The 26,435-nt window shown below is 51.4% G+C and overlaps 2 protein-coding genes across 5 annotated transcripts in view; one reads left to right on the top strand and one right to left on the bottom strand.

The window, feature by feature from the left end:
• Nucleotides 1-7,301, top strand: part of TVP23A (trans-golgi network vesicle protein 23 homolog A) — a 31,092-nt gene extending 23,791 nt beyond the window's left edge. The window contains exons 3-8 of one of the 4 annotated variants that reach the window (XM_018040873.1): nt 1,149-1,293; nt 2,469-2,558; nt 2,790-2,918; nt 4,659-4,787; nt 5,881-5,940; nt 7,064-7,301. In XM_018040873.1, the coding sequence (XP_017896362.1) occupies nt 1,149-1,293; nt 2,469-2,558; nt 2,790-2,918; nt 4,659-4,787; nt 5,881-5,940 (553 nt within the window). In that variant the 3' untranslated portion in view covers nt 7,064-7,301. Of the gene's footprint in view, nt 1-340; nt 1,294-2,468; nt 2,559-2,789; nt 2,919-4,658; nt 5,266-5,880; nt 5,941-7,063 lie in introns of those variants that run through there. The other 3 variants (XM_018040871.1, XM_018040872.1, XM_018040870.1) reach the window with 3 other exon arrangements.
• Nucleotides 7,190-24,692, bottom strand: NUBP1 (nucleotide binding protein 1). The gene is made up of 11 exons (XM_005697503.2): nt 24,600-24,692; nt 24,416-24,520; nt 22,652-22,785; nt 17,655-17,723; nt 14,986-15,018; nt 14,155-14,245; nt 13,362-13,516; nt 11,701-11,811; nt 11,329-11,431; nt 8,205-8,288; nt 7,190-7,478 (listed from the first exon to the last, which is right to left on the bottom strand). The coding sequence occupies exons 1-11, from the start codon at nt 24,616-24,618 to the stop codon at nt 7,420-7,422; spliced, it is 963 nt and encodes a 320-aa protein (XP_005697560.2). The 5' UTR covers nt 24,619-24,692; the 3' UTR covers nt 7,190-7,419.

Genomic DNA, 26,435 nt, shown 5'->3' with positions numbered 1-26,435 from the left:
TGAAACTCCAATATTTGGCCACCTGATGCGAAGAGCTGACTCATTTGAAAAGACCCTGATGCTGGGGAAGATTGAGGGCAGGAGGAGAAGGGGATGACAGAGGATGAGATGATTGGATGGCATCACCAACTCAATGGACATAAACTCCGGGAGTTGGTGATGGACAGGGAGGCCTGGTGTGCTGTGGTCCATGGGGTCACAAAGAGTCGGACACAACTGAGTGACTGAACCGAATGGGGCTTGCAGGATCAATTTCTTTTTTTTTTTTAATTTATTTTATTGAAGTAGAGTTGATTAACAATATTGTGTTAGTTTCTACTGTACAGCAAAGTGATTCAGCAGTGATACATGTATATACATTCTTCTTTATATTCTTTTCAATTAGGTTTATTACAGGATATTGACTGCAGTTTCCTGTATACAGGAGGACCTTGCTGTTGATCCATCCTCTGTATATAATACTTTGCATCGGCTAATGCATCCCTCAGTCCATCTCTCCCGCACCCCTTGCCCTTGCACACAGCCTGCTTTCTGGCTCCAGGGTTCAAATGCTGCTTATCACCATCATTCCTTGGAGAAGGAAATGGCAACCCACTCCTGTACTCTTGCCAGGAAAACTCCATGGACAGAAGAGCCTTGTAGGCTACAGTCCATGGGGTCACAAAGAGTCGGACACGACTGAGCGACTTTGCTTCATCACCAGCACCAGTGGTTTGGACCTGGACATGCCCATGTGTCCCCAGCTGATGTGAGGCTTCTGAACCCATGGGCTGCATGTGACCACGCAGCTCAGTTACTGACGGAATAACCCAACATTTCCCTTTGGGGAACTGGTCATTGTTGCTGCTAGGCAGGAAGGCGGTGATCCGTGTCACGATACATTTGAAAAGTGACCCAGTTTCGGAGAGGGCAAGTGATATTTGGAGTCAGATTATGGGAAAGTACTGGATTCTTCGAGGGTGGGAAAAATGTTGGTGTGATGAGGACTGTTTTGAGTCTTCTAGGCGAGTGATGCTTTCTCTGAGCTGTGCCCTGGTGGAGTTTGGGTTGAAACGCACAGGGAACATGTGGGGCCTGGAAACCACAGAGCACGTTTGGCCACTGTCCTTGGGGCCCTGGTCTGAGCGGGCTTCTGGGTTCTTTCCTAGGCACCCGGTGGCCACGTTTTTCCACCTGTTTTTCCGTGTGAGTGCCATCGTCACCTACGTGGGCTGCGACTGGTTCAGCAAGAGCTTCGTGGGCTGCTTCGTCACTGTGCTGCTCCTCCTGTCCTTTGACTTCTGGTCTGTGAAGGTAAGCCCTGGCCCCCCGCAACCTGCGACTCCCTCTCTCCCGAAACACGGGGCTGCATTTCCAGCCGCTCACCGACCCCTATGCGGACTTAACAATACTGAGCCGACATCACTTAGAATCAGAGGGAAAAAATACTTTCTATAGTTGGATAAATGGCTTCTGGGTGGCCACTGTCATGCTTGCAGACACGTACTATGTGAGGGAGACAACTCCATAGGGTTTTGGGGTTTTTGTAAATTTCACGTATCATATTATAAATAATGTATTTTAAAATTCTATAAATAGAAATACATATATATATATATGACATATATATGTGTATGTATGTCTAGGGAGTCTGTCTTTTTTGTGAATGGAACTTAAATTTAAAAAGTTTTTATTGGAATACAGTTGATTTACAATGTTGTGTTAGTTTCCAGCATACAGCAAAGTGAATTGGTTATATACATCTGCTCTTGTTAGATTCATTTCCCACGTAGGTCATTAGAGTATTGAGTCAAGTTCCCTGAGCTATACTGTAGGTACTTACTAGTTATCTATTTTATATATTGGCTTCCCTGACAGCTCAGTTGGTAAAGAATATGCCTGCAATGCAGGAGACCCTGGTTCCATTCCTAAGTCAGGAAAACCTACTGGAGAAGGGATAAAGTATCTATATCTCACATATAGTAGTATGTATATGTCAATCCCAGTCTCCTAATTTATTACTCCCCCACTTTCCACCCCACAATAACCCTGAGATTATTTTTTGCATCTGTAACTAATTCTGTTTTGTAAGTAAGTTCATTTGCATCATTTTTAGATCTCACGCATAAGCCACATCATATCTGGCCTTCTCTGTCTGGCTTGCTTCACTCAGTGTGATGATCTCTGGGGCCATCCCTGCTGCTGCCATGGAACTATTCCATCCCTTTTTATGGCTGAGTAACATGCCATTTTCTGTATCTGCCACACTTTCCTTATCCATTTCTTTGTCGATGGACAGCTAAGCTGCTTTTTAAGGTAAGCTTAGTTAAGAATTACAGGCCTCAAAACTGATTTTGAGAAAGCCCCACTGTTCAGTCCCCCTCTCTTCAGGTTCAACATGAATTGGTCACTTTTATCCATCCAGGAAAAGATGAGGCCTCTCTCATGACCTGTGATCTGCTCATGAGCATTCTGTCCACTTTTCTCAGAATGTAACCGGACGACTCATGGTAGGCCTTCGCTGGTGGAACCAGATTGATGAAGATGGGAAAAGCCACTGGATTTTTGAAGCCAGAAAGGTATCTTCCAATACTTGTCAAGCTAGAGCCGAGAAAACGGCCGTGGAAAGTCCCTATGGGTTCCTCTTGAGCTCTTCATGATCTGATCCCTGCCGGACACAAGGCCCATGGCGGCTGGTGCCGTTCAGAGCCTCCACTGGCAGAAGCCCGTGTGATATTAATGAAAATCAGAGCATGCTCCTTTGGGACTATTTCTGTGAGTTGTGCAACCGAATCTCTTCCTTGCCACAGGTCTCTCCAGACATGGTGGCTGCCACGGAGGCGGAAGCGCGGGTCTTCTGGCTCGGCCTCATCGTCTGTCCCATGATTTGGATCGTGTTCTTTTTTAGCTCCTTATTTTCCTTGAAGCTCAAGTGGCTGGTAAGGCAACCCTCGCTCGGATGTCTGTACAGAACTGGCGGTTGCAGAAGTGGGTTTTTGTTCTTGATTGAGTGACCGATGGATTGAAACAGCTTTATTGAGAAAGAATTCACATACCAGGCAGTGCACCCATTTCGTGTGTATGATCCAGGCGCTTTCCAGGTGGCTCAGTTGTAAAGAATCCACCTGCCAAGCAGGAGACAGGTTTGATCCTTGGGTCAGGAAGATCCCCTGGAGAAGGAAAGGGCAGCCCACTCCAGTATTCTTGCCAGGGAAATCCCATGGACAGAGAAGCCTCGAGGGCTACAGTCAGCGAGAAAGCGAAAGTCGCTCTGTCGTGTCCGATTCTTTGCGGCCCTGTGGGCTGTACCGTGGGGTTGCAAAGAGTCGGACACGACTGAGCGACTGAACAACAGCAAGTCTGTTCTCAGGGTTGTGCAGCCAGCACCACAGTCAGTTTTAGGAAATTTTTATCACCCCAGGAGATCCTGAGCCCTTTAGCCATGACCCTCCCTGTGCCTCTGTTCCCCTAGCCCCTGTTTGTGAAAGTGTTAGTCACTCAGTCATGACCAACTCTTTGTGATCCCATGGACTGTAGCCTGCCAGGCTCCTCTGTCCATGGAATTCTCCAGGCAAGAATACTGGAGTGGGTAGTGTTCCCTTCTCTAGAGGATCTTCCCAACCCAGGAATCAAATCAGGGTCTCCTGCATTGCAGGCAGATTCTTTACCAGCTGAGCTAACAGGGAAACCCCACACTGCCCCTGTTCCCCACCCCCCTCCATCCCAGCCCCCTGCCATTCACGAATTTATGTTTCTGTAGATTTGGCTCTCTGGACATTTTCTATAAAAGAATCATACATGGTCTTGTGTGACTCAGTTCTTTGACTTAACAGTGTTTTCAGGGTTCATCTCTGTTGTAGCAGCTATCAGTACTGCTTTCCTTTTTATGACTGAATACTGTTCCCTAATCTGGATGGACCACGTTTTGTTTATCTGTTCGTCCACTGATGGACATTTGGTTGTTTCCACCTTCTGGCCCGTATGAATGCTGCTGCTGAGAGGTATTTCTCGAAAAAGTGGATGACATCCAAGCTTGGGTAGGTAGGAAACTTGCCTCAGTAGGAATAAGCCAGCCTCAGGATTCTGGAGTTTTATTTCTGAGTTATGACACTGCTTTGCCATGATCTGGCTCATTCCATGATGAGATAAAATGTCCACAGACAGTATGAGCCACAGCACAATTGAGTGTGGGCTCGGGAGTCTGGATCCTGGCTCAGTCTCATTCCAGCTCTGGGACCTCAGGCAACTTGAGCTTCTCTGGACTTCCATGTCCTCCCTGCAAAGTGGGACGACAGTGGCCTCAGCCTCTCCGGTTTCTGGTGTTTAAAAGGTGTCCTTGAGTATCTGTATTATTATGATTATGTTAGTTGCTCAGTCTTGTCTGACTCTCTGCAACCCCATGGACTGAAGCCCACCAGGCTCCTCTGTCCATGGGATCCTCCAGGCAAGAATACTGGAGTGGGTTGCCATTCCCTTCTCCAGGGGATCTTCCCAACCCTGGATCAAACCCAGGTCTCCTGCATTTCACCAGATTCTTTACCACCTGAACCACCAGGGAAGCTCTCCATAAAGGTTGGCGAACACTGGTGGGTGTGGGCCGGAACCACTCCTGCTTGGTTTGGGAGGAATATTTCAATCTGTGCTCTCAGGAGAAGGACCTCTGTTTTGTTTATGTGCAGGCCCTCGTGATAGCTGGGATCTCTCTCCAAGCCGCCAACCTGTATGGCTACGTCCTGTGTAAGATGGGAGGCGAGAGCGATGTCAGCAAAATCACAGCCAGTTTTCTGTCCCAGACGGTGTTCCAGACGGTGAGTTACTCAAGTCTGACTCCTGGACCTCTGATCTCCAGACACTTGCAAGTCCCAGAGGCCTGCTGGTAGTGGCAGTTTATGATGTTTTTCTGTATCAGCCAGGCTGCCAGTGTTAGCTGGGTTTTTGTGTTCGTGGTTAAAATGTACACAACAAAAGTTACCCTTTTCGTCATTTTTAAGTGTACAGTTCAGTATACCCACATCATCATGCTGCCACAACTCTTTCATCCAAGCGAACTCTGTACCCACTAAAACATTTGACTCATTCTCCACCCTCCCCAACCCCAATAAACTCCAGGCAACCACCTACTTTCTACCCGCATGAATCTGACTAATCTAGGGACCTCACGTAAGTGGAATCACACAGCGCTTGTCCTTTTGTGATTGCCATTGTTGGTTTAGAGTGATTTCTTTAAACTATAGAGGGCTTCCTTGGTGACTCAGATGGTGAAGAGTTTGCCTGCAATGGAGGAGACCTGGGTTCGATCCCTGGGTTGGGAAGCTCCTTTGGAGAAGGGAATGGCAACCCACTCCAGTATTCTTGCCTGGAGAATCACATGGACAGAGCCTGGCAGGCTAGTCTACAGGGTCACAAAGTGTCGGATACGACTGACGTGACTCTCTACTACTATTACTACTACTGCCCAGGTGGCTCAGTGGTAAGGAATCTGCCTGCCAATGCAGAAGACGTGGGTGGGAAGGATCTCCTGGAGAAGGAAATGGCAACCCACTCCGGTATTCTTGCCTGGAGAATTCCACGGACAGAGGAGCCTGGTGGGCTACAGTCCACAGGGTCACAGAGAGTCTGACATGACTGAAAGACTAAACAACAATAGAATTAAGAGCTGTAACAATTTTTTTACACCTGGCCTGAGTTCTAGAAGCAACAAACAGATCGTCTAAATGTGACCAGGCTCTTCCTGAAATGGTTCAAGCTATCTTAAGTGTGAACAGAGCAGCTTTAAGCCAAGACTTCGAGCAAGCAACCCTGCAGGCTTTCGGTTCACTGTGGGCTTGATCTGGCCTTGATTCAGCAGTCAGGCCACGCACACATGGGACAGAAAGCCAGGGCTGTCTCTTCCCCTTGCAGGCCTGTCCCAGCGACTTTCAGAAGCCTGGCCTCGAGGGGCTGGAGATTCACAAGCATTAGGTAAGCAGTGGGATCGAGACGGTGGCCTGGACGGTGTGGGGCTAGGGGCTCTCGTGGAAGCGTGGCTCCCCTAGGCTCAGCTGGGCTTGTGGTCTGGGTGGGTGTCCCAGGGGACCTGAGCAGCCTGTGCGCACAGTGGGGGGTTGGGGGGGACAACCTGTGTGCTGGGCCTTCCTGGGCTGGGTGGCCTCACGGCCCTTTAGAGAGGTCTCACCTGCCTCACCTTGAACAGGTACAGATTTGACCCTGGGCAGGCGAGGGGGGCAGGTGACGAGAGGAGTGGGAAAGAACAGGGGGATGTGTGCCCCTTCCACTTCCGTGCCTGGAGTCAGAGGGGAAACGGGAATTTCCTCTTCCCTGAGCTGCTCTCAGTTCCTGTGAGTCTTTCCAACAGTGAGTGTCTCAGGGCAATAAGGCTCTCTTACACTGCATCTCTCCTTTCACACAACTTTAAAAACCCTGTAAATTGTCGTGTCTGGCGCTGGAAATGGCCAGATATACATGCTGTGCTAAGTCAGTTGTGTCTGACTCTTTGTGACCCCATGGACTGTAGCCCGCCAGGCTTCTCTGTCCATGAGGATTCTCCAGGCAAGAATACTGGAGTGGGTTGCTATGCCCTCCTCCAGGGATCTTCCTGATCCAGGGCTCAAACCTGGGTCTCCTGCATTGCAGGGGGATTCTTTACCAGCTGAGCCACCAGGGAAGCCCACTGCCAGATTCAGTAAACACGTAATTCCAGGATGGTGTGTCGGCACTGACCCCTAGTTCTGTTCATGCGGGTGATTCGCAGGTTTTTGACTGTGCCCGGCCGCATCCTGTGCACTGAGCTCGGCCCAAGCCCCAGTGGGAGGCTCTGTCGCTATTTGAATTTTTCCTCTATCTGAGAACAGTGTCTGCGCTATGCTCTCAGTGGTAAAGAATCCGCCTGCCAATGCAGGAGACTCGGGTTTGACCCCTGGGTCTCCAGTATTCTTGCCTGGAGAATTCGATGGACAGAGGAGCCTGGTGGGCTGCAGTCCATGGGGGCTGCAAGGACTCAGACACGACTTAGTGACTAAACCACGAGAACGATGCTTCAGCGAAGTCACACGTTCCTCCCTTTATCCCTTTGGTTCTTTTTCAGGCTTATTTTCTGAGGCAGCAAAGGCACAAGTGAGACGTTCTGTGACGGGACAGCTTCAGACAGAGAAGAGAAGTCCATGGCCCCCGAGCTGCTGGGTTTTCACGAGAAGCAGGCCTCGGGGCAGAGGTTGGAGGAGCTGTTTTTATTTCTCGAATGGCTCATGTGTAAAGAACGTCCGTTACATACGTTCTAAAGGAAGGTGTACAAATGCTAGATGATTAAAGTGTCTCTGAAAAAGGGACGTCACGCCACGCCCGGGGCTGGTCCCTTTCTGCCTGTGACCCGCGCGCTGTCCCCACGCTGGCCAGGCGTGATGGGACGGGTCGTGCTGCTGACGGTCTTCATGGCCTCCTGTCTCAGGAGCCGACGAGGTTCTCTCCTTCTGGCAGACGCTGACTACAGAACTCCTGGATTCCTGGAAAACAGGACGGCAGGCGCAGAAGCACTGGGGGCTCTCAGTGGCCCTGTCCTGTGCCGGCGAGGCCGCGTCTGAATGGGGCGGAGTCCCCGGGTGGCTTAATTCACCCCAGAGTCCCATCTCAGCTGATGCCCTGAATCTCTGCAAGTGAGCCCAGTACTGCTGGCTGCCCGTCCATGGTTACAACCACGGCTGGAGGCCTCCTGGCCTGTTCTCCAGATCAAGGATCCCGGAAATGTTGTTTACCCTGGACACCATTTCACTAGGCCAGCAGGGCTCAGCCACAAGCCAGGAGCCTGGAGCTTTAACTACCGACACGTCTGCCTCAACTTCAAGGCCCCTGACAGCTGCCCGTTGACTGAATCAGGCCTGCATCTGGGTCTGGTTTGGCTCACTGTGCTTTTTTTTCCCCCCTTCTTAATTTCTTTTTAGTTTTACTGAGGTGTAACATTAATATTTCCTATACTGTAAACTTCACCCTCGCTGTGTTTTTAAGCTATGACTTAGTTCATAACACTGATGGACTGGAAGATTTTCCCAGACTCCTGGCTTCCTGGGCTGAGGGGGTCATCCCAGACCCCACCACACCCATGTCCCAGTGGAGGCGGCATGGCCATTCACGACCCCGAATGGGATCTTCTCACTCCCAAGCCCACTCTGCTCACTTGCGTCACTTCCTGGCCCCATGGCCCTCTGGATTCACAGGTCCCCTTAAGCACTTACTCTGAATTATACTTCTGTAGGTGACAGTGGCTGGTGAATCTGGCGCTTCCACCAAAAAAGACTGTCCTTTGTCGCAGCTCTTACCTTAAAGAAACAAAGCAAGGAAAATTAAAACCCACAAGAGAAAACACACTGGCTCCTTCTGTGCCAGTGACATGGAAGATCTTGGGCCCACCTTCCTCGTAATGAAGATCAAAGCTGAGACAGGACATCGGGGTCTCTGGGAACTTGCCTGCCTCCCCTCTACCCAGCAGCGAGTCTAGCTGGATTTGCCTCATAGCTCTGACCTGTGCCTGGGCAATGCTGGGGGTGGGGTATGTGGGGGGGTGTGGTGTGTGTGTGTGCGTCTGACTCTGGGTGAAGTGTGGCAAATGCAGGTTCCAGGGCCCCATAAAGAACAGATTTAGCAGCTCCTGGGTGGGCCCGGGGACCTGCATTTTAAAAAGATAGATTCATTCTCCAGTAAGAAGATAATGAAGGCTCAGAGTGAAAGAGTACGGAGGACAGAAGGTTACACCGTGAAGAATGAGTTCGAGGGGAGCTACTGGGGTGTCAGCTGTCTTTCTAGAAATAATACATGCATGTGAGTGTGGCGTATGCATACATATACACACTCAAGTATCTTTTAAAAAATGCTTGGGAGCATACACAGATTCTGCCCGTTGATTTCTCCCTCTGTAACTGTATCTTGAAAGTCACTCCACCTTGGCATCAACCCATCCAGGTGGGCATGGGGGGTCCTGGGCCGGGGGGAGCTCCTCTCCCGTCTGGTCCTGAGTAGACCCTGCCCCCGCCCCCCTGGCTCCCGGCCCTGGTGGAGAAGCTGGGTCAGTGGTCCCACAACCCACAGCTGCTCCCCAGCCTATGGGGGGACCCTGGCCGGGCCAACTGTGGAGGAATCGTCTCCCCAGTGCGTTGCTGGGTAGGACAGGAACACTCGGGGGTTTGGGGGTGCCGAGAGGGGTCCCACGCACTGGCCTGGGCACTGTGGGTAGAAGCCTCTAGGGAAGCCTCCGAGTTCCTGCTTGCAGACCAGGTCTGGGAGGTCACGGGTCCCACAGAAGGTTCGTGGGGCCACTTCCTCCCGATGTTCACCCGGCGTCCTCTCTCTCCTCGTCCTCCCCTCCCTAGGAGACCTGCCCGAACCCTCACAACTCACTCTGGTCAGCTCCCCACCTCCACAAACCTCCGCTCTCCCTGCCCCGTCCGAGACCACCCGCCTCGCGTATGCCCCCACCCGTGCAGCCCCCACAGTGGCTGCATCACATCCGCACCTAATAGGTGAGCCTGAGGCTCAGAGCCCCACAAGGACCTGCCCGAGCCCAGAGGCAGTCGAGGGGCGATGGGGGTGGCAGGGGGTCCAGACCTGGGGTGAGGGCCCGGGAGGCTGGGATCCCGACACCAAAGCCTGGCAGCTCCCTCGCTGCGTGTTTGCACAGGGGCTGCGCGCGGCCTCCCATTTCCCCAGTGACGGGGCGGCTCCCTCACTGCACAAAGTGGCTCTGGGGGCCTCGGCGGCCTCACTGGGCCCTGTCCGCCTCGCCACAGCCCGTGGCAGTGTTCACCCCCATCCCTTCCCATGCTCGCTGCCCCCAGCTCTGCAGTTTCAACTGGAGGTGAGGTTTGGGGAGATGCACCCTGTCACACAGGAGCGTGCCCACTGGATGGTACCGCGTCCTCGCAGCTCAGGACTGAGCCCCGAGGCTGCCATCCAGCCACCTCTCCTACCAGTGCCTCTGAGGACTGAGGCCACCACGGCCTGCAGCTGGCGGGAGTGGCCACTCAGGCCCACCGCCCACCTGGCCCCACACATTCGCGCAGCCAGCCTGCCTCCAGGGGCTTTGAGGGGCGGTACCTGCTCCTACGACCCCAAGGGACACGCTGGTCAATGCGAAGACAACACTTGGGAAGGCTGGAAAAGCAGCCAGAGTTGCTTCTCGGGAGGAACCAGGTACCACAAGTGCTGCTGGACGTGGGCACCGTTGAGGGGGCTCCAGGAGCCACCCTGCTGGGCGCCCAGGTGCTCTGGGGTCTTCACACCCCCTCCTCGGGGCAGGCCTCCTCCACACTGTGCTCTCGGCCCCCTCTATGCTGTCCCCCCATCGTGGACACGGCCCCCTCTGCTCCTGACCTCTTACCAGCTGACACGCTAAAGCCCTGCCCGCTCCACACAGTGCCAGCAGGGAGCCTGCTCTCCCGTGCTCACTGGCTCTGGGGGGCATCCCCAGCTCCCTGGGGGTCACGCTGGGCAGCACGGACGTTGGGGATACCTCCTCCTCCCCACCTGCCCCAGCCTGTCGCTTCCCCTCTCTGTGTCCCTTCCTCTCCACGCTGATGCCCGGCTCGATCCAGCCCTAACCGCCTTCCAACCAGTGCAAGTGGCCCATGGCCTCAGCCTCTAAGCACACACAGCGCCCGCCCATCCTCCCTGGTCTCATTTCCTGGCAGCTGGGGTCCAAACCGCGAGGCTTGGCTGCAGAGCCGTCCACACCGACTCCCCGACAGTCTCCCTTGGCCCCCTTAGGCCTCGTCTGCAAAACCTCACTGCCCCACTTCCTCGTCACAGGCACATCTAACTTCAGCAAGCCTGATTCTGTTATGGTGGGGAAACAAAGTTGGTGGTGGGTGTCCCCCAACTCCACACAGCAAGGTGATGTCCTGGAGTGAGTGCGGCGTGGAGATGGGGGCCCTGAGGACTCTGGTACCCAGAGAGGAGCGTGACCCATGAAGGCAGGCCAGCAACGTGCCCTCCTGCTCACCCATCTGGGCATCAGGAGGGCTGTGCCAGGCTTCCCTGCAGACAGGACAAGGTGGGGTGCCCTTCCTCGGGGTTCTCAAGGCTAATGCTATCGATGACTTTCACGCCAGGACCTAATTCCTGTGTGAGACAGGACTCGAATACATGCCCTGGCCTCCTCCCCCCGGTCACCCCCGCCTAGCCCCTCTCCTTGCTGACTTCCTCTCCTCCCACCCCCTGCACCAGGTGCCTCCATGACCAGTCTCTCCTCCACCCTTGTGGGCCCTTCCCGCCTCCCCGAGGCCCTCCTCCACCACTCGCCCGCGTGTTTCCCTGCCGCTCTGAGCTGCAGGGTGCACAGGCCCCACGCAGGAGGGACACACCCACCTATGCGTGGATCCAGAGGCACTTTGCCAAGCAGCGGGATCTTCAGGTCCTGGCACATGGCCTCTGCGCCCCCCGTTGTTGGTGGGAATATCTGAGACTCTTTCTGAAAGGCAATGTGAAAGGGGGAGGAATCCTGAGTTTGTGTCAGAATTGTATGAATGGACCACACTTTAAACAAACTTGAAATTTAAAAAAGGCTCTTCTGTGTGTGTAAAGAATTCCCATTAAATCGGCAACAGAGGGTTGGTTTTTTTTTTTTTAAACTATTCCAGTTCCCAAACGATGGGGAAAGCAGAAACGGTTTCCCAGACACCTGACCCCACCATCTCTCCAAGTGTGGAGGCCAGGACCTTGGGGGGAACATGCTCTCACCTGGCATTTGGGGCAGATGAAGCCACTCATGTTCTCCACCACTCCGATGATGGGCAGCTTCACCTTGTGGCAGAAGCTGATCTCTTTCCGGACATCCTGGAGCGACACTTCCTGTTAAGGTTCCAGAAGACTGGTTATTGCAGAGTCTGGGCACAAAGAGGGAACGATCGCGTGGTGGAGGGACGGCTGCAGGGCTGTGGCATCACTGCCCTGAAGCTTTAGACTCTGAACGTAAGGGCTTCCCTGGAGGCTCAGCGGTAAAGAACCTACGTGCCAGTGCAGAACTGCAGTCAGAGGCGACTTAGCAACCGAACCACCATTCCCTAAGTGTTTCATGCAACCGTGCAGGAGCCCTGTTTCAGGCAGGGGGCAGCCTGCAGGCTCGCCTGGCTGCCTGCTTTCGTAGATCGAGTTCTGGAGCACAGCCTGCCCGCCACATTACTCTGGCCGCTTTCATCCCATAATGGTACCACTGGGGAGATGGGACGGAGACCCTGTGACCCGCAAAGCCTGAAACAGTCCCTCTCTGGCCCTTAACAGAAAAAGTCTGCCAACCTCTGATCTCGGTTATCGTGACCACAACTTTATGGACCAAAAGAAAATGAGGAATATTACCCGGTTTGGAGCCCTGCGAATTCACTTCTGGACTCTGTGTGCCTTACAGTGTGAGGAGTGTGGGTAATCAGAGCTTAGTACCCTCCCCAGTCCATCTATAATTTTATTGCAGACACATGTCCAAGTGTTGTGTGCTGTCAAGTACAGCTCTAACAGTCATGGGCCCCCAGTGGACCTGGGCTTTGAGTCTACTCTCCTGAGGCCCACATTTGCCCCTTGAGCCCTTGGAGGCTGGGGTGCAGTCAAAAGGGCTTGGCTAGAAAGTAAACCCGCTGGTACTAAGCATCTCCTTAGGGAGCCTCTGGTTCTCTCCCTAGTGTCCTCTAAAAGCCCTGCTTTCTCAAAAATGACCCCCCCAGAAAGCCAGCTGCTGGATGTGCAAGGCTCCGAGGAAGTGGGTGTGCCCAGCCTGAAGTCCTGTTTTCTAGACAAGTGGCACACACAGGAGCACAGACAGCGCGTCCTCGCCGGCTTCCTGAACGGCCACTGCCCTCCTCCTGAACCTAAGGGGGGTCTGTTTCCTTTCGCAGCAAATGTGGTATTGGAGAGGCCACTCTTGTGTTGACTTGATTGCTGCTGTTGCTTTTGACCATTTTTAGAGTGGTTTTAGGCTCACAGAAAGCACACAGTCCCCACGTGGGAAGCCGTGCCCGCTGTCAGCACCCGCCACTGGGGTGGATGTCCCAGCTCCACTGTCCCTGAAGGTCACTTCTTTGGGACTTGCTCTTGAGAGCACGGCTGGTCTAAGGGTCTAATAGTGCAGGGCTGGTCATCCAGCTCTGTTAAATATCCATCAGGAAACATTTCTAAGTCTTCTTTCCACCACCATCCTCGGGCCAGGCCCCCTTCCACCCTTGCTCTAGGCAGCCCCCACCCCAGCCACCTCGTGCCTCCCTGTCCACCGACAACGGCTGAAGTGAAGATAAACATAAGGTTTCCGCTGATCCCAGCCAGGGTGTTGGGGAACGCAGGGTCTCGGGCCGTGGGAGAAAGAGCGCCCCTGGTGTGGTGCAGCGTGGACCCCGCTCCGCCCGGCCCTCGCCCACCTGTGGCGTAGTGATGATCACCGCCCCGTCGATGTGCGCCGCAGCCAGGTACTGCACCACCGAGAGGTGCTCGTCTGACGTCCCAGGCGGGGTGTCCACGATGAGGTAGTCCACCTCGCCCCAGTCCACGTCCCGGAGGAACTGCTTGATCATGCCTGCAGGGGAGGAACTGCTTGATCATGCCTGCAGGGGAGGCCGCGGTGATGCACGCTGGCTCCTGTCCTCTGACCCTACAAAAGCACAGCTCCTGACCTTTACACACAGCTCGTCTATGCGCTCCGTCGGTGGGGTCTCGCAGTGCCTGGGGGCTTGTCCAAAACTAGGGAGGTTCTTCTACTCGCCTCCAGGGTGGCGAGGCCAGGGAACTGCTAACACCCTGTGATGTGGAGGACGGTCCACCCCCTAACCTCCCCAGCAAGGGATTGTCTGGCTCGGAACATCACAGCACTGAGGCTGAGGAGCCTTGCCCAGGTTGGCACTTCTGTATCTGCAGCCTGGACACCCTGTCAAACCAGTACTGACTTCACCCCACACCCTCCTCTCTCTGACACAAACAAGAGCACACACCACCAGAGGGATCATTTCAGGATTAGGTGGGTTTTCAGGAGAGAAAGACCCATCAGAGATACGAAAATTTGTAACGTTGTATTTATTACATAAAACTGTTATTTCTATGGGCTCTCTTCAACCAGTGAAGAAAGAGGCCACCAGAGACACAGGCCGTCCTGACGGGATGGGCTTCGCATCCGCCCCTGGAAGGACGTGACGAGAGACAGAAAGCAGAGTGACAAACCGTTTTTCTTGGGTCCCCTCCAGATGACAGCATCGTCGGGGCTGCTGAGCAAGAAACCCACCGACATCACCCCCAAGTTGTCTTCCAGGAACTGGAAAGGATGATGCAAGAGACATTTTACTTCAAACCACAGTGCCTGGCACTTCCCTATGTCTTGTGTCTGAGGGCTAGCGGAAGAAACTGAGGGGGCACAGTTACTATGTGATGTGAGTATATATTCACTATTTGAATCCTTAAATCTCTCCCACCCCCACCCCAAAAAAAATCATTAAAAAAAAAAGGTTACCATATTTGAGGGGATTGAAAGAGCCACCATATGGCCCTAGGGGCAATGACAATGAACTCAGCTGAAATAGATGCTGCCTCCTCTGAAGGAGGTCCCAGAGGATGAGATGGTTGGATGTATCAGGACTCAGTGGACATGAGTTTGAGCAAACTTTGGGAGACAGTGAAGGACAGGGAAGCCTGGTGTGCTACAGTCCTTGAGGTCGCAAAGATTTGGACATGTCAGAGCGACTAAACAAAATCAAACTTGCTGTTTTAATCTGGCTGGCCACGCTTCTGGTTTCATACATAAAGTTTTATTGGAAAAGGGCCACAGTCATTCATTTGCATATCACTACTTTCCATCTAGGATGGTGGCAACTGTTTGGCCCACAAACTGGAAAGAGCTACTCTCTGAGGCAATCTCTGGTCCTAACTGGATCCCCCAGGCCCAGGAAAGTGCCTCAATGACTACCTGTTGACTAATAAACAGTCACCGATTGACTGCCCACCACTATCCATTATGTACACACCACCCCGAAGGGAAGGCCTGGGGTGGGCACTCACCACTGGAGACCAGCCCGAGCCGCTCTGGTGAACCTGCAGAAACAGGAGCCTGTCTCATTTGTGAGAAATTACACAGCCTGGTCACGCTTTACACGCAAAGTTTATGGAGTAGGGGGGCAGTTTTATAAATTACGATCTGTAGTCTTAAAGGCTGCCACTGAGTTCTTAACAGGGAGTGAACATCAGGGGGTCAGGGTTAGGCGATACAGGTGCATGCTCAGTTGCTCCGTCGTGTCCAACTCTTCGCGACCCTATGGACTGCAGCCCACCATGCTCCTCTGTCCATGGGATTTTCCGGGCAAGAATACTGGAGTGGGTTGGTTGCTGTGCCCTCCTCCAGGGGATCTTCCCAACCCAGGGATCGAACCTGTGTCTCTTATGTCTCCTGCATCGGCAGGCAGGTTCTTTACCACTAGCGCCACCTGGGAAGCCAGAGATACAGACGATAGAGTGCATACGCTTCCCCCTCCCAGGTTGGGTGATCTGGAAACTCTGCTTAAATATCTGGTCAGGGAACCAATGTTCACCAGAGTGCGCTATGATCTGGGGGATTTTAAAGCATGACAGAAACCGGTTGGGCATTGCTGCGAAGACGCAGGTGACTGTGGAACAGTGAGGCGGCCTCCAAAGGAGTGGAGGGACGACCCTGTGTGACGCAGCGGACACAGAGCCCTCCCGCTGGTGACCTGAGCTGCTGCCCCAGGGGACAAGGCCTGGAAAAGGGGTGTCGGCGGGAAGCGGGGGTTATTTCAAGACCCAGGCGCTTTCCAGTTAGGTGTTCACTAACTGCCAGGCTGAGGGCTTCCCTGGTTCTCAGTGGTAAAGAATCCGCCTGCCAAGGGAAGAGACTCAGGTTCCATCCCTGGGTCGGGAAGCTCCCCTGGAGAAGAAAATGGCAACCCCCTCCAGTATTCTTGCCTGGAGAATCCTACGGACAGAGAAACCTGGCAGGCCTTAGTCCCTGGGGTCAAAGGACAGTTGGACCCGACTTAGCGGCTAAGCAACAACAAACTGCCAGGGCTGAGGTCCTCTCCGACGCTTTCCTGTGCAACTGGAACTTACGCAATTTCTAATTGCACATCAGCCTTAGAGTTTATGCTTCGGGCAATGTTGGAGCCAAAAGAGAAGGCCCAGTTTTCCAGATGACATCTTACTTTTGTAAACAGTTGACTCAGATATAATTCACATACCACACAGCTCACCCAGTTAAAGTGTACACTTAAATGGCTTCAGGATAGTCACAGAATTGCACAGCCATCACCACAATCAATGTTAGAACATCCTGGTTACTCTAAGAAGACACCCTGCACCCCTCAAGTGTCACCCCCGACCACCACACTTCCCCCCACTCCTAGGTGACCATGAGTCTACTGTGTCTACAGAGGTGCCTGTCCCCATCATTTGACAGAAATGCAATTCAGGTAATATGTGACTCTTCGTCACTGGCTTTGAAGTCATACTTCAAATTAAAAAAAACCAAACCCATTAATTCCTATTAATACTCTAAGTCACTGGTCTTGAAAGAGGGGGTAAACCTGATGATCCAACAGCGTAGGAGAAGAAAAGCCTAGAATTTCTCACCATTTACAATGTTCAGTTTTAATAAACGACATGTGTGCTGGCTCAGTGAGGAGCATCTGCGTGTGACTGACGATGAAGGGAGACCCATGCTCCAGAGCCTGCTGCCCGTGGGTGCGCAGTCAGAGCCATGGTCCCTCTGCTCTGCCCTGACCCCGCACGACATCAGCACCTCTCAGCACGTGGGAAGCAAGTGCCAAGCCCTGAGCAGAGTCCCCAGGGGCTGGCCCCATCCGCCTGGGCTACTCTCTGCCACCCTGAGGGCCGCTCTGCCTGGCCCCACAGGCTACTCCCCCAGCCCAGCAGGCCTTCCTCCTAGCTCTCGGAGCAGGGTGCCCTTGACCACCTCCTTCCAGAGAGCAGCTGCCCGGGCCCCTCTCCCTGCCATCTGTCCCATCCCCTCGCTTCACTTAGATTCCTATTGTCACCCGTGCTTCCCATGAAGACAGGGTCTTTATCTGCCTGTTCACTTCTGAACCGTAGCACCCAGTGCTTCAGTAAAGAACGAACCCACCCCGACCCATCCCGACAGCCCCGGACAAGGCTGGTCCTCCAGGCTGGCTTCAAAACACGCCCCCCTGGGGAGCCCCTTCCTGGCCGGCTCTGCATACCAAGGTGGGAGGAGGCAGGGGCACCTACCTTGGCTGCACCCCCCACCAATCCCACGTCACCCGCCTGCCTCGCGGTCTCACTTCCCCTCACTTCCCCAGTGACCACAGGGGCAGAAATATTCCCTTGCTTCCAGCCTACAGAGCCCTTGCCAGCCCTGCTCAGGCTTTCCCAGACAGGACCAAGTTTTCGTGTCTGACTTCTGCATTTGACTTGCTCTTTCCCTTCCCCTCTAAGACGGCATCGAAACGAACACTTCTCAGATGGCTTGGATGAACTTACAGATAGGTCACCCCCCTCCAACACATCCCCAAACTCACAGCTGTTTTAAAAGTAGACCGTTGACTGAATCCTCCCTGCTGTGGTCACATCCAGGAAAAAACACAGGCACTCCGCTGACCCCTTGGCTTAGGGTGCGCAGTTCGGGGCTCAGGTTCATCACCAGAAAATATTTCCCAGCCTTCTTTAAATTTTGCTCTTACCTGTTCTCCTTCCAATCCCATGATCTTGGGAATTGACGGCCCGCATATATCGATGTCTAGAAGAGCAACCTGGGGAACAAGAGACCAGGGCAGTGACGCAACGCAGGTCCAATCCTCTGGATGTGCACGATCGGGAGGGGACGGGGTTCGAGCGAAAGGAGGGAGGGGAGAAGACACAGAGAAACCGGGTGGAATGTGGACCGAGTGGAGTCTCAGAGTTACCACATTCCCTCTGGGCCTTGGAGACACAGTCAAGACTCCCAACAACTGCAAAGTACATCAATACCCCCATGCTCCCCCCAACCCCTGCCACCCTCAATACGGCCTATTATCAAGGTGAGCTTATGAACCAGGATGTCAGGTTGTTCGCAGATTCAGGTCCAGCCACTGTTTACCTGGTCTTTACCACATCCTGTTGGGTGTGTGTGTGTGTGTGTGTGTGTGTGTGTGTGTCCTCGGTTGTGTGTGTCCTGGGGTGTGTGTGTGTGATCATTATAACTGCTTTACCAAAGAAGAAACTGCGGTGCAGTCTGGGGTGTGTGTGTGTGTGATCATTATAACTCTGCTTTGCCGAAGAAGAAACTGCAGTTCAGAGATGCCCAGAGACTTGTTCAATGAGCAAGGAAGAGAGCGGGGACTTAAACCAAGGTCTCTGGACTCCAACACCAGGGTTCCTCCCACGGCTCTGGGGGCCTGGCGAGGAGGGCCGGAGTTGACCCTCCAGTTGACCCTCAGACTGAGTTCTGAGCAAGCCCTGTTTTCCTGTGATGCTGAAGGTTAACAGCAGCATAGGTTCAACTTCTTAAAGAGAAAGTAAGAATAAGGAAACATACAGAAGTTCTTTGCTAGTGACATGTCCAGCCCAGGAGGACTCTTTCCACCCCAAATGCCTTGCTTTCCCCATGTGATACGTGAAAAGGTCTGAGACAGCTCTTAGAAACTCTCTAAAGAGCAGAGCTATTCATCCTGAAAGCTCTTATGTCTTAGATCCAAAGTGCAGCACCTCTGGGTAACTTTTTAACTTGCCCCAAATTCGTTTCTTGCTTCCCTCTTCCATTCTCTCAACAATCCCCTGTGATCTCCTCCTGTGATCCTCACATGACCTCACACTGGGGTCAGCAAAGGGGTTCATACTCTGGATCACCATCTGCCTCATGCACCCTCTGCTGGACCTCAAGAAGAATGCAACAGAACTCACCCTAAAGACCATTCTTGAGGCTTCAGGCTGGTGTGTGTTTAATGGCCCAGAGATTTTACATCAGAGCCTGAGTACCTGGGAAATTACACCATCCCTACAATCCTAACGGGAGACTTCTGTCAATACTCTCGAGTTTCCAGCCTCTTGGTCTAGAATGTCTGACTCTCTTTTGGGAACAGTTTAACCAGTTTCCTTTTGAGGAAGTATTAATACATCCCCTCCACCCTCAACAGAAGGGGTATCTTGAGGGAAAGATGCAGCAAAGATATCCCATGCACTCATTCCCGAGGTAGTCTTCACCCCCTCCATACTCCACATAGTGGAATGAAGAAATAAGAATGATGACTGTCAGGGACACTGATTGAGCACTTCCTATGCATCAAGTGTCGTGTTAAGCATTTTACAGTTACATGTATCATCTCACTCAAGACTGAGTCCCATTTTACAGATGAGAACATGGAGGCAGAGAGTCTGATAACCTGCCCACAGTTACAGCAGTGGTGTGGGCAGTGCTGGGAGGTGATGGTGGGCAGACCGACTCTAGAGCCTGTGTTCTTGGCCACCACACTAGACCTCGCCCCCCTCTGGGCCCACAGGTTCAGCTAGACTTCGGACCCTCCCTCTTCTCCAGCAGTTAGACACCCTGCTATTCCGTCTCCCCAGCTTTGCTCTCATTTCCTGCCACTGGTTCCAGCCACCACCCCAGCTGTGACCTTGTGGTCCCTCATGGAGACAAGACCAACGTTTCCTGCTGCTTCACCATCACCCTCTGACAACACACTCGACTACTGCTGTAGTAACGCTCAGACCATCCTCTTTCCCACGGGAATGTCTTCCTTGGGCGTTAAAGCCTCCTGGGCTGGCCCAGCCCCATTCTTGGCTCCTCCACTGTAGCAGCAGCAGCAGCGGCCCTGCCCTGCCCACCTGTCCAGTCTGCCCCGGCGGTTCCGGCTCTGCGCCTCTGCCTATACCTCCTCCCGCCACCTTCCACCAGCTGCCATCAGAGCCCAGAGGACGCCTTCTCCAACCTGCTGCCCAGCTGGCCCCGGGCAGTCCCTTCTCCCTTTGACCAGATCCCTCGAGCACACCTTAGGTAACAGATACCAGACTCCAGAGAAGCCCACATCAGTCAGGCAGGCCAACGGGAGTGGCTCCACACATCATAAAACGATCAGAAGAGAAATGAGTTACAAGCGGAATTCGAGCCACAGTCAATGAGAGAAACACCAAGCTTTCCGGAGCCCCTAGTCCCACCTCGGCACTGTCTCCAGAAGGCCACGGCCTCCCCAGCATTTCAGTCCTCTTGCAACAAAGTTCTTCTCCAGCCAGCACTGGCACAGCTGGGCTACAAACCAAGCCAGCGGCTGGTGAGCTGCAACCCGGGGGCCAAACCCAGAGTGCCATCTGTTTTTGTACAGACCACAGCTAAGAATGTCTATTATATTTTTAGAGTAGGGGGAAAAAAATCAAAAGTATATTTTTATTTCATGACATGTGAAAATTATGAAATTCAAAGTTTTATTAGAACAAAGCCACAGTCATTTGTTCACAGGCTGCTTTCGTGTTAAAGGGGCAGAACTGAGAGTTGCTACAGAAACTGTATGACCTACAAACCCTAAAATAATTACTATCTGGCACTTTATATAAAAAGTCTGCTGACCCCCACAGTCAACTCTTTTTTAACCCAATGATTTAAAAAATATATATATTCCTGGAGTCCTCAGTGAGGTATCAAAGAGGTCGTTGTGCATTTGTGTATCTGTGTGTATGTACACACACACTGAGGGCAGGCTGGAATGGTGGGCTTCATTCCCCTGCCCACAGTGGCTGCCTTTACTGGTTTTTTTTTTCGTGCAGGAAATTTAGCTGTTATTTTATTAAGAACTTAGGATGCTATTTCATACTGGAATAGAATGATTTATCTCACACAAGTAGAAAGTACTGGCATTTATCCAGTTTTTAGTTTTAAAAAAATAACTGGCAATATAGCAGTTTTGAAATGTCAATATTAAATTAAAAGTACTCTACAGTCCCTGCTAGTACTATCTTAATAAAAAAGCCAAATAAAAGGGAAAGGCCATTAGTCAGTTATAAGAAAAATATGAAAAGTTAGCCTTTATACATATAAAATAAATTTCAACATTCAAAATGCAAAAAGAGAAAACTAATTTTCAAAAATGCATCAATGTATGCAAGAAGGCACACACCAAGGCAGTAGAAAGAACTGAAAATGGTCTGGAAAGGCTTTCAACATGAACGTAATAAAACTGTTTCTATGTTACACCGAACTCCCCTGCAGGCCCAAACCCCAAACAGTCCTCTAGTGGAAAAACAGTTGGCAATCTATGCAGAGTTTTGGCAAAAACAAAAAGGTGGAATGCATTCTGTGTAAAAAACAAAACAAAACAAAACAGTATTCATGGTTTCATCAGGTATAACACTATCAGTTCAGTTCAGTTCAGTCGCTCAGTCGTGTCTGACTCTGCGACCCCATGAATCGCAGCACGCCAGGCCTCCCTGTCCATCACCAACTCCTGGAGTTTACTCAGACTCATGTCCCTTGAGTCAGTGATGCCATCCAGCCATCTCATCCTCTGTCGCCCCCTTCTCCTCCTGCCCCAAATCTCTCCCAGCATCAGGGTCTTTTCCAATGAGTCAACTCTTTGCATGAGGTGGCCAAAGTATTAGAGTTTCAGCTTTAGCATCAGTCCCTCCAATGAACACCCAGGGCTGATCTCCTTTAGGATGGACTGGTTGGATCTCCTTGCAGTCCAAGGGACTCTCAAGAGTCTTCTCCAACACCATAGTTCTAAAGCATCAATTCTTCAGTGCTCAGCTTTCTTCACAGTCCAACTCTCACATCCATACATGACCACTGGAAAAACCATAGCCTTGACTAGACAGACCTTTGTTGGCAAAGTAATAGCTCTGCTTTTTAATATGCTGTCTAGGTTGGTGATAACCTTCCTTCCAAGGAGTAAGCGTCTTTTAATTTCATGGCTGCAGTCACCATCTGCAGTGATTTTGGAGCTCCAAAAAATTAAGTCTGACACTGTTTCCACTGTTTCCCCATCTATTTGCCATGAAGTGATCAAAGTGAATACTGTTCTATGATCAAAGCAAAACTGTATGGGGCCCAATGAATAACCTGTATTTTCTTTTTAATATCACAGGGACTGTAAATTTCCAGTTGACCTTTTTGGTAAAAATTTTTCTCTTCCTCTCCCTCTCATACCTCTTATTAAAGCTGAAATCCCGAGAGCGGCCCTGGGGAATCTGAATTTTCCTGCTCCTCTGTGTACGTGGGTGTGAGTGAATGGCAGGTCAGGGGTGAGCAAATGTTTTCTTCAAGGGCCAAATGGAAAGTGCTTTAGGCTTTGTGGGCAAAATCCAGGATGATACGTAGGTTCTAATGTAACATTGTAAAAACAACCATTTATAAACGTAAAAACTGCCCAGAGCTCACAGGCCATAAGACAGGCTTTTGTTGGCACACCCCTGGCTAGAAAAGACAGAAAGAGGGTTTCATAAAGATCCATAAAGAGAAAGAAGCTTGAATTGAGCATAATAAATAATAGGCAAGCCCCCCAAAATGTACACCTGGTATCCATGTTCATGGCTAGAGAATTCCATTAAATATTCATTTCATTGCTCAACTCCCTTGCATTTCCTTGTTCTCTCTGCAGGGATATAAATTCCAAAAAGGCCAATTCAACTGTTGCTAAGAGTCAGCCCCCTGCCAGCCATCATGAGCCCTGAGAAAGGACGGAGCCTCTCCCAGTTTTCCCCAAGGTCCCACCTGCGTGTTTTCATCCTCCGCTAGGCCATGGGCCAGGTGGGCGCTAAACGTGCTTTTCCCAACGCCGCCTTTCCCAGACAACACCAAGATCTTGTGTTTCACGGTCTTCATTTTTTCTTTGATTTCCTCTATGGCTGCAAAGAAAGCAAGTCAGGTGACCAAGCTCCTGACTCAGTCTTTCAGTTTTTAAATTTTCACTGCAGTAGAGTTGATTTACAATGTTATTTACGTTAGTTTCTGCTGTAAAGTGAGTCAGTTATAGCTGCACATATATCAACTTTTTTTTAAAGATTCTTTTCTCATATAGGTCATTACAGAGTACTGATCAGAGTTTCCTGTCCTATACAGTAGGCCCTTATTATTACCTATTTTATATATAGTAGTGTGTATATGTCGATCTCAGTCTCCCAATTGATCACCCCCCTGCCCCGCCCCATTACCATAAGTTTGTTTCCTACATCTCTGACACTATTTCTGTCTTGTATAAAAGTTCATTTGTACCATTCTTTTAGATTCTACATATTAACAATATCATATGATATTTGTCTTTCTCGGGATGTCACTCTTCCGATGGGCTGGAAGGAGGTAAGTCCTCGACTATTTCAAAGGATCGTGAGTGAAACAGCACCTCACCAATGGTAGTAATAAGAGCTACAAAAAATCCAAAAGGCCCCCAAAACAAACCCACAAAGCTACTAGCACATCTGAGAGTTCCTTACTTCTTGGTTTACTCGCATGTCTCCTCTACTAGAACATGAAGTCCATGAAGCAGGGAACTCAGTAGTGTTCATACTATATTCCCAAGCCCAGAACACAGCTCTGAATGCAGCAGTGATTCCCAACCTAGGGGTAAACCCCACCAGGACGCGTTTGGTAGCATCCTGGGATATTTTTGGTTGCCACAGGAAGGCGTGCTGCCCACATGTAGTGAGTAGAGGCCAGGAATGCTGCTAAATGTCCTACGATGTTCAGGGCAGAGACACACAACAAAGAATTATCCAGCCCTGAATGTCAGGAGTGCTGGGAGTGAGATACTGACAAATACTGCAGGCACTTAGTACCTGTCACTGATAACCATTATTATTACCCATTTATAATACTATGCCTTCAGTATTTCCTCCTAGTTCAAATCCTTAAAACACTGTTTTTCCCCAGTTTGATGTGGAAATGGAGGGTCAGAAAAGTTAAGGCTTAAAAATGAGACAGATGACTTCATCTGTCTCAATCACAGCTGTGTACCCAGCACAGAACACTGTGCCTTCAAGTGAATGATTCATACTTCTGTTGAATTCATGGGAGAAGCGCTCCTCAAAAAGGAAGGAAATTTTGTCCAAAGAAAACAGCTAGCAGAACTAGGATTTAAGCCCAAGCTCCCTGACTTCAAAGTTTATACCCTATTCAGGCTGGTGCCACCCTCCTTCCGACCAATTCCACTTGCTGTCACTCAAACTTTCCGCCCCACCCCTCACCCTGCCTACCTTCACCCCTGCCCCGCCCCTCCCGAGACCCCTTTGGACCCAACGCCAGTCACTGAGTCAGGCTCCGCCCCGACCCCGCCAATTTTTCCCACGTTCTTCCCCTCCGGGCTCCGCTTCTGTCACTCATTCCTCAAGCCCCGCCCCTTATCTGCAGACGTTTCCCCACGCCCGCCTCCTCTGGGCCCCGACCCTGTCACTCATCTCTACCCCCTCCCACTGCACCCACGCCCCGCCTCTTCCGGAATAGTGCCTTTCACTTCCCATTCAAGCCTTGCCCCTTTCTCACCCGGGTCCGCGGCAGCACCAGCTCCAGAAGCGCAGAGCCGCTGATTGGGGCACCCCTGACATGAGGCTCCTCGACCTGCCTGGGCACTGTCGGCCCCTGGACAGTCTGCGCGGAGACAAGATCACAGTTAGAATGGCTCCTCTCCTTTCAGCTCCCCCTACCCGAGCCCCCTCCGCGCGCTCACCGTGAGGCACCTCCTCCATTCTGCTGCTCTGGACGCTTACGCGGTCACCGGAAACCGCGATTGCATATTTCCGTCTCGTGGTGCTCAATCTGACCCTCCAGCTGCGCGAAATAAGTCTCCGAAAGAGGACTCTGCGCACGCGCAAACCCTGTGTGGCAGGTGCTTAGGGCGGTTTTCTGTTCCTTTTAAAACTGAGCCTCGGTTATCCATCCTAAATACTTCAGCCTGTAGCTAGAAACAAAGGGGTTGCCCTACATCAATGCCATTTTCATACCCAAGAGATTTGATTGACGCAAAGCTGTTAGCTTATATACACTTTTATTTTCAAGTTAAGGAGGAGCCTGCCATCCTCTCTCCCCTAACCCCCTTGATTAAATTCAGGTTAAAGTTTTTAGCAGAATGCACTTGAAGTTGTAGCGCAGCAGGAAGCACATGATACCAGTTGGTCCCATTACTGGTGATATTAGGGCTTGATCACTTAATAAAGATGTTGTGTGCTCAAACAGAAACATGTCAGGGAATGGTACCATTTCCATTTGTAATTAGTACAGACTTCGTGGGTGACATGTTGAGGTCACTTGAATATCTTGTTCTCAATCAACCTTTCACCCAGTGGTTTTATCCTCATTCTTTGCCCGGTGGCAGGGAGGAAAGCGTCTACTGTTCTCTAACCTTCCCCTCCCTACTGCTCACAAGGCTGTAAGAATGATGGTGAAGTAAAACAAAATCAAACAGAGCTTCTCTCAGCGTTGTGCCAGGTCTCCTCCTCTCCCAGCCAAACGCCTCTGCTTCACCTGGGATGGGAGTTTCCATCTGTTGTGTTTGGGAACAGAAGGCTGGAAGCCAGGCGGCAAAGCAGATTCCCCGGGCCCATCCCTGACCTACTTAATCAACAACCAGAGGGATGGGCCTGGGAATCTGCATCTTCACATTCTCACCAGATGGTAATGACATCCACTAAAGTTTGAGAACCACTTCTTACCACGAGCACTCCTCAAGACTCTTTTCTTGGACCACTTTTAGTGGAACTTTCCACATCCTCTGATATCCCATATGAAACATTCCCCAGTCTCCAGCCCCTATTTCTCACTAAGTTCAAACCCAGGTATCTCAATTGATGCCTATTGGATTTTACTGCATGGATGTCCTGTGAGCATGACAAACATGTCCACAACTTTCTCCTCCAACTAGTTCCTGTCTCTGGAGCTCTCATCTCAGAGACTGATGCTACCCCTGCTGAAGCACTCAAGTCATCAGCCTGAGCACCGGCCTCGTTTAGTTCTTTCTGTCTCCCCTGTGAAAGTGAAAGTGAAGTGAAGTTGCTCAGTCCTGTCGGACTGTTTTTGACCCGTGGACTGTAGCCCACCAATCTCCTCCATCCATGGGATTCTCCAGGCAAGAATACTGGAGTGTAGTGGGTTGCCATTTCCTTCTCCATGTATCAGTTAGCAATTGCTGCATAACAAATCCAGATATCTAGCGGTTAAGACAACAGTGGTTTCTTATTTCTCATGACTCCTCTGGTTTTATTTGGGCTCACTCATGTGGCTTCATTCAGGCAGGGGCTGACTAGAAGATCCAAGACTCTCTTGTGTCCCTCTGGATTTCCCACCACATGGCACCTCTCCACACGTGGCCTCTCATCACTCAGTGGTCCAGCCTGGTCACCTTTCCATGGCTGCTGGGCAAAGCTGCGTTCTTGCACAGGCTCATGCTCTCACATTCTGTTGATCAGAGCAAGTCACAAGGGCAGCCCAGGTTCACAAGGTGGGGAATCAGACACCATGTCCTGATAGGTGCAGTGGCAGGCAGGCACAGGGATGGGGGTAAACATTG

The sequence above is a fragment of the Capra hircus genome, chromosome 25 (genome assembly GCF_001704415.2).
Source record: "Capra hircus breed San Clemente chromosome 25, ASM170441v1, whole genome shotgun sequence".
NCBI classification, from domain to species: Eukaryota; Metazoa; Chordata; class Mammalia; order Artiodactyla; family Bovidae; genus Capra; species Capra hircus.
This window is presented reverse-complemented; position numbering and strand designations above follow the sequence as displayed.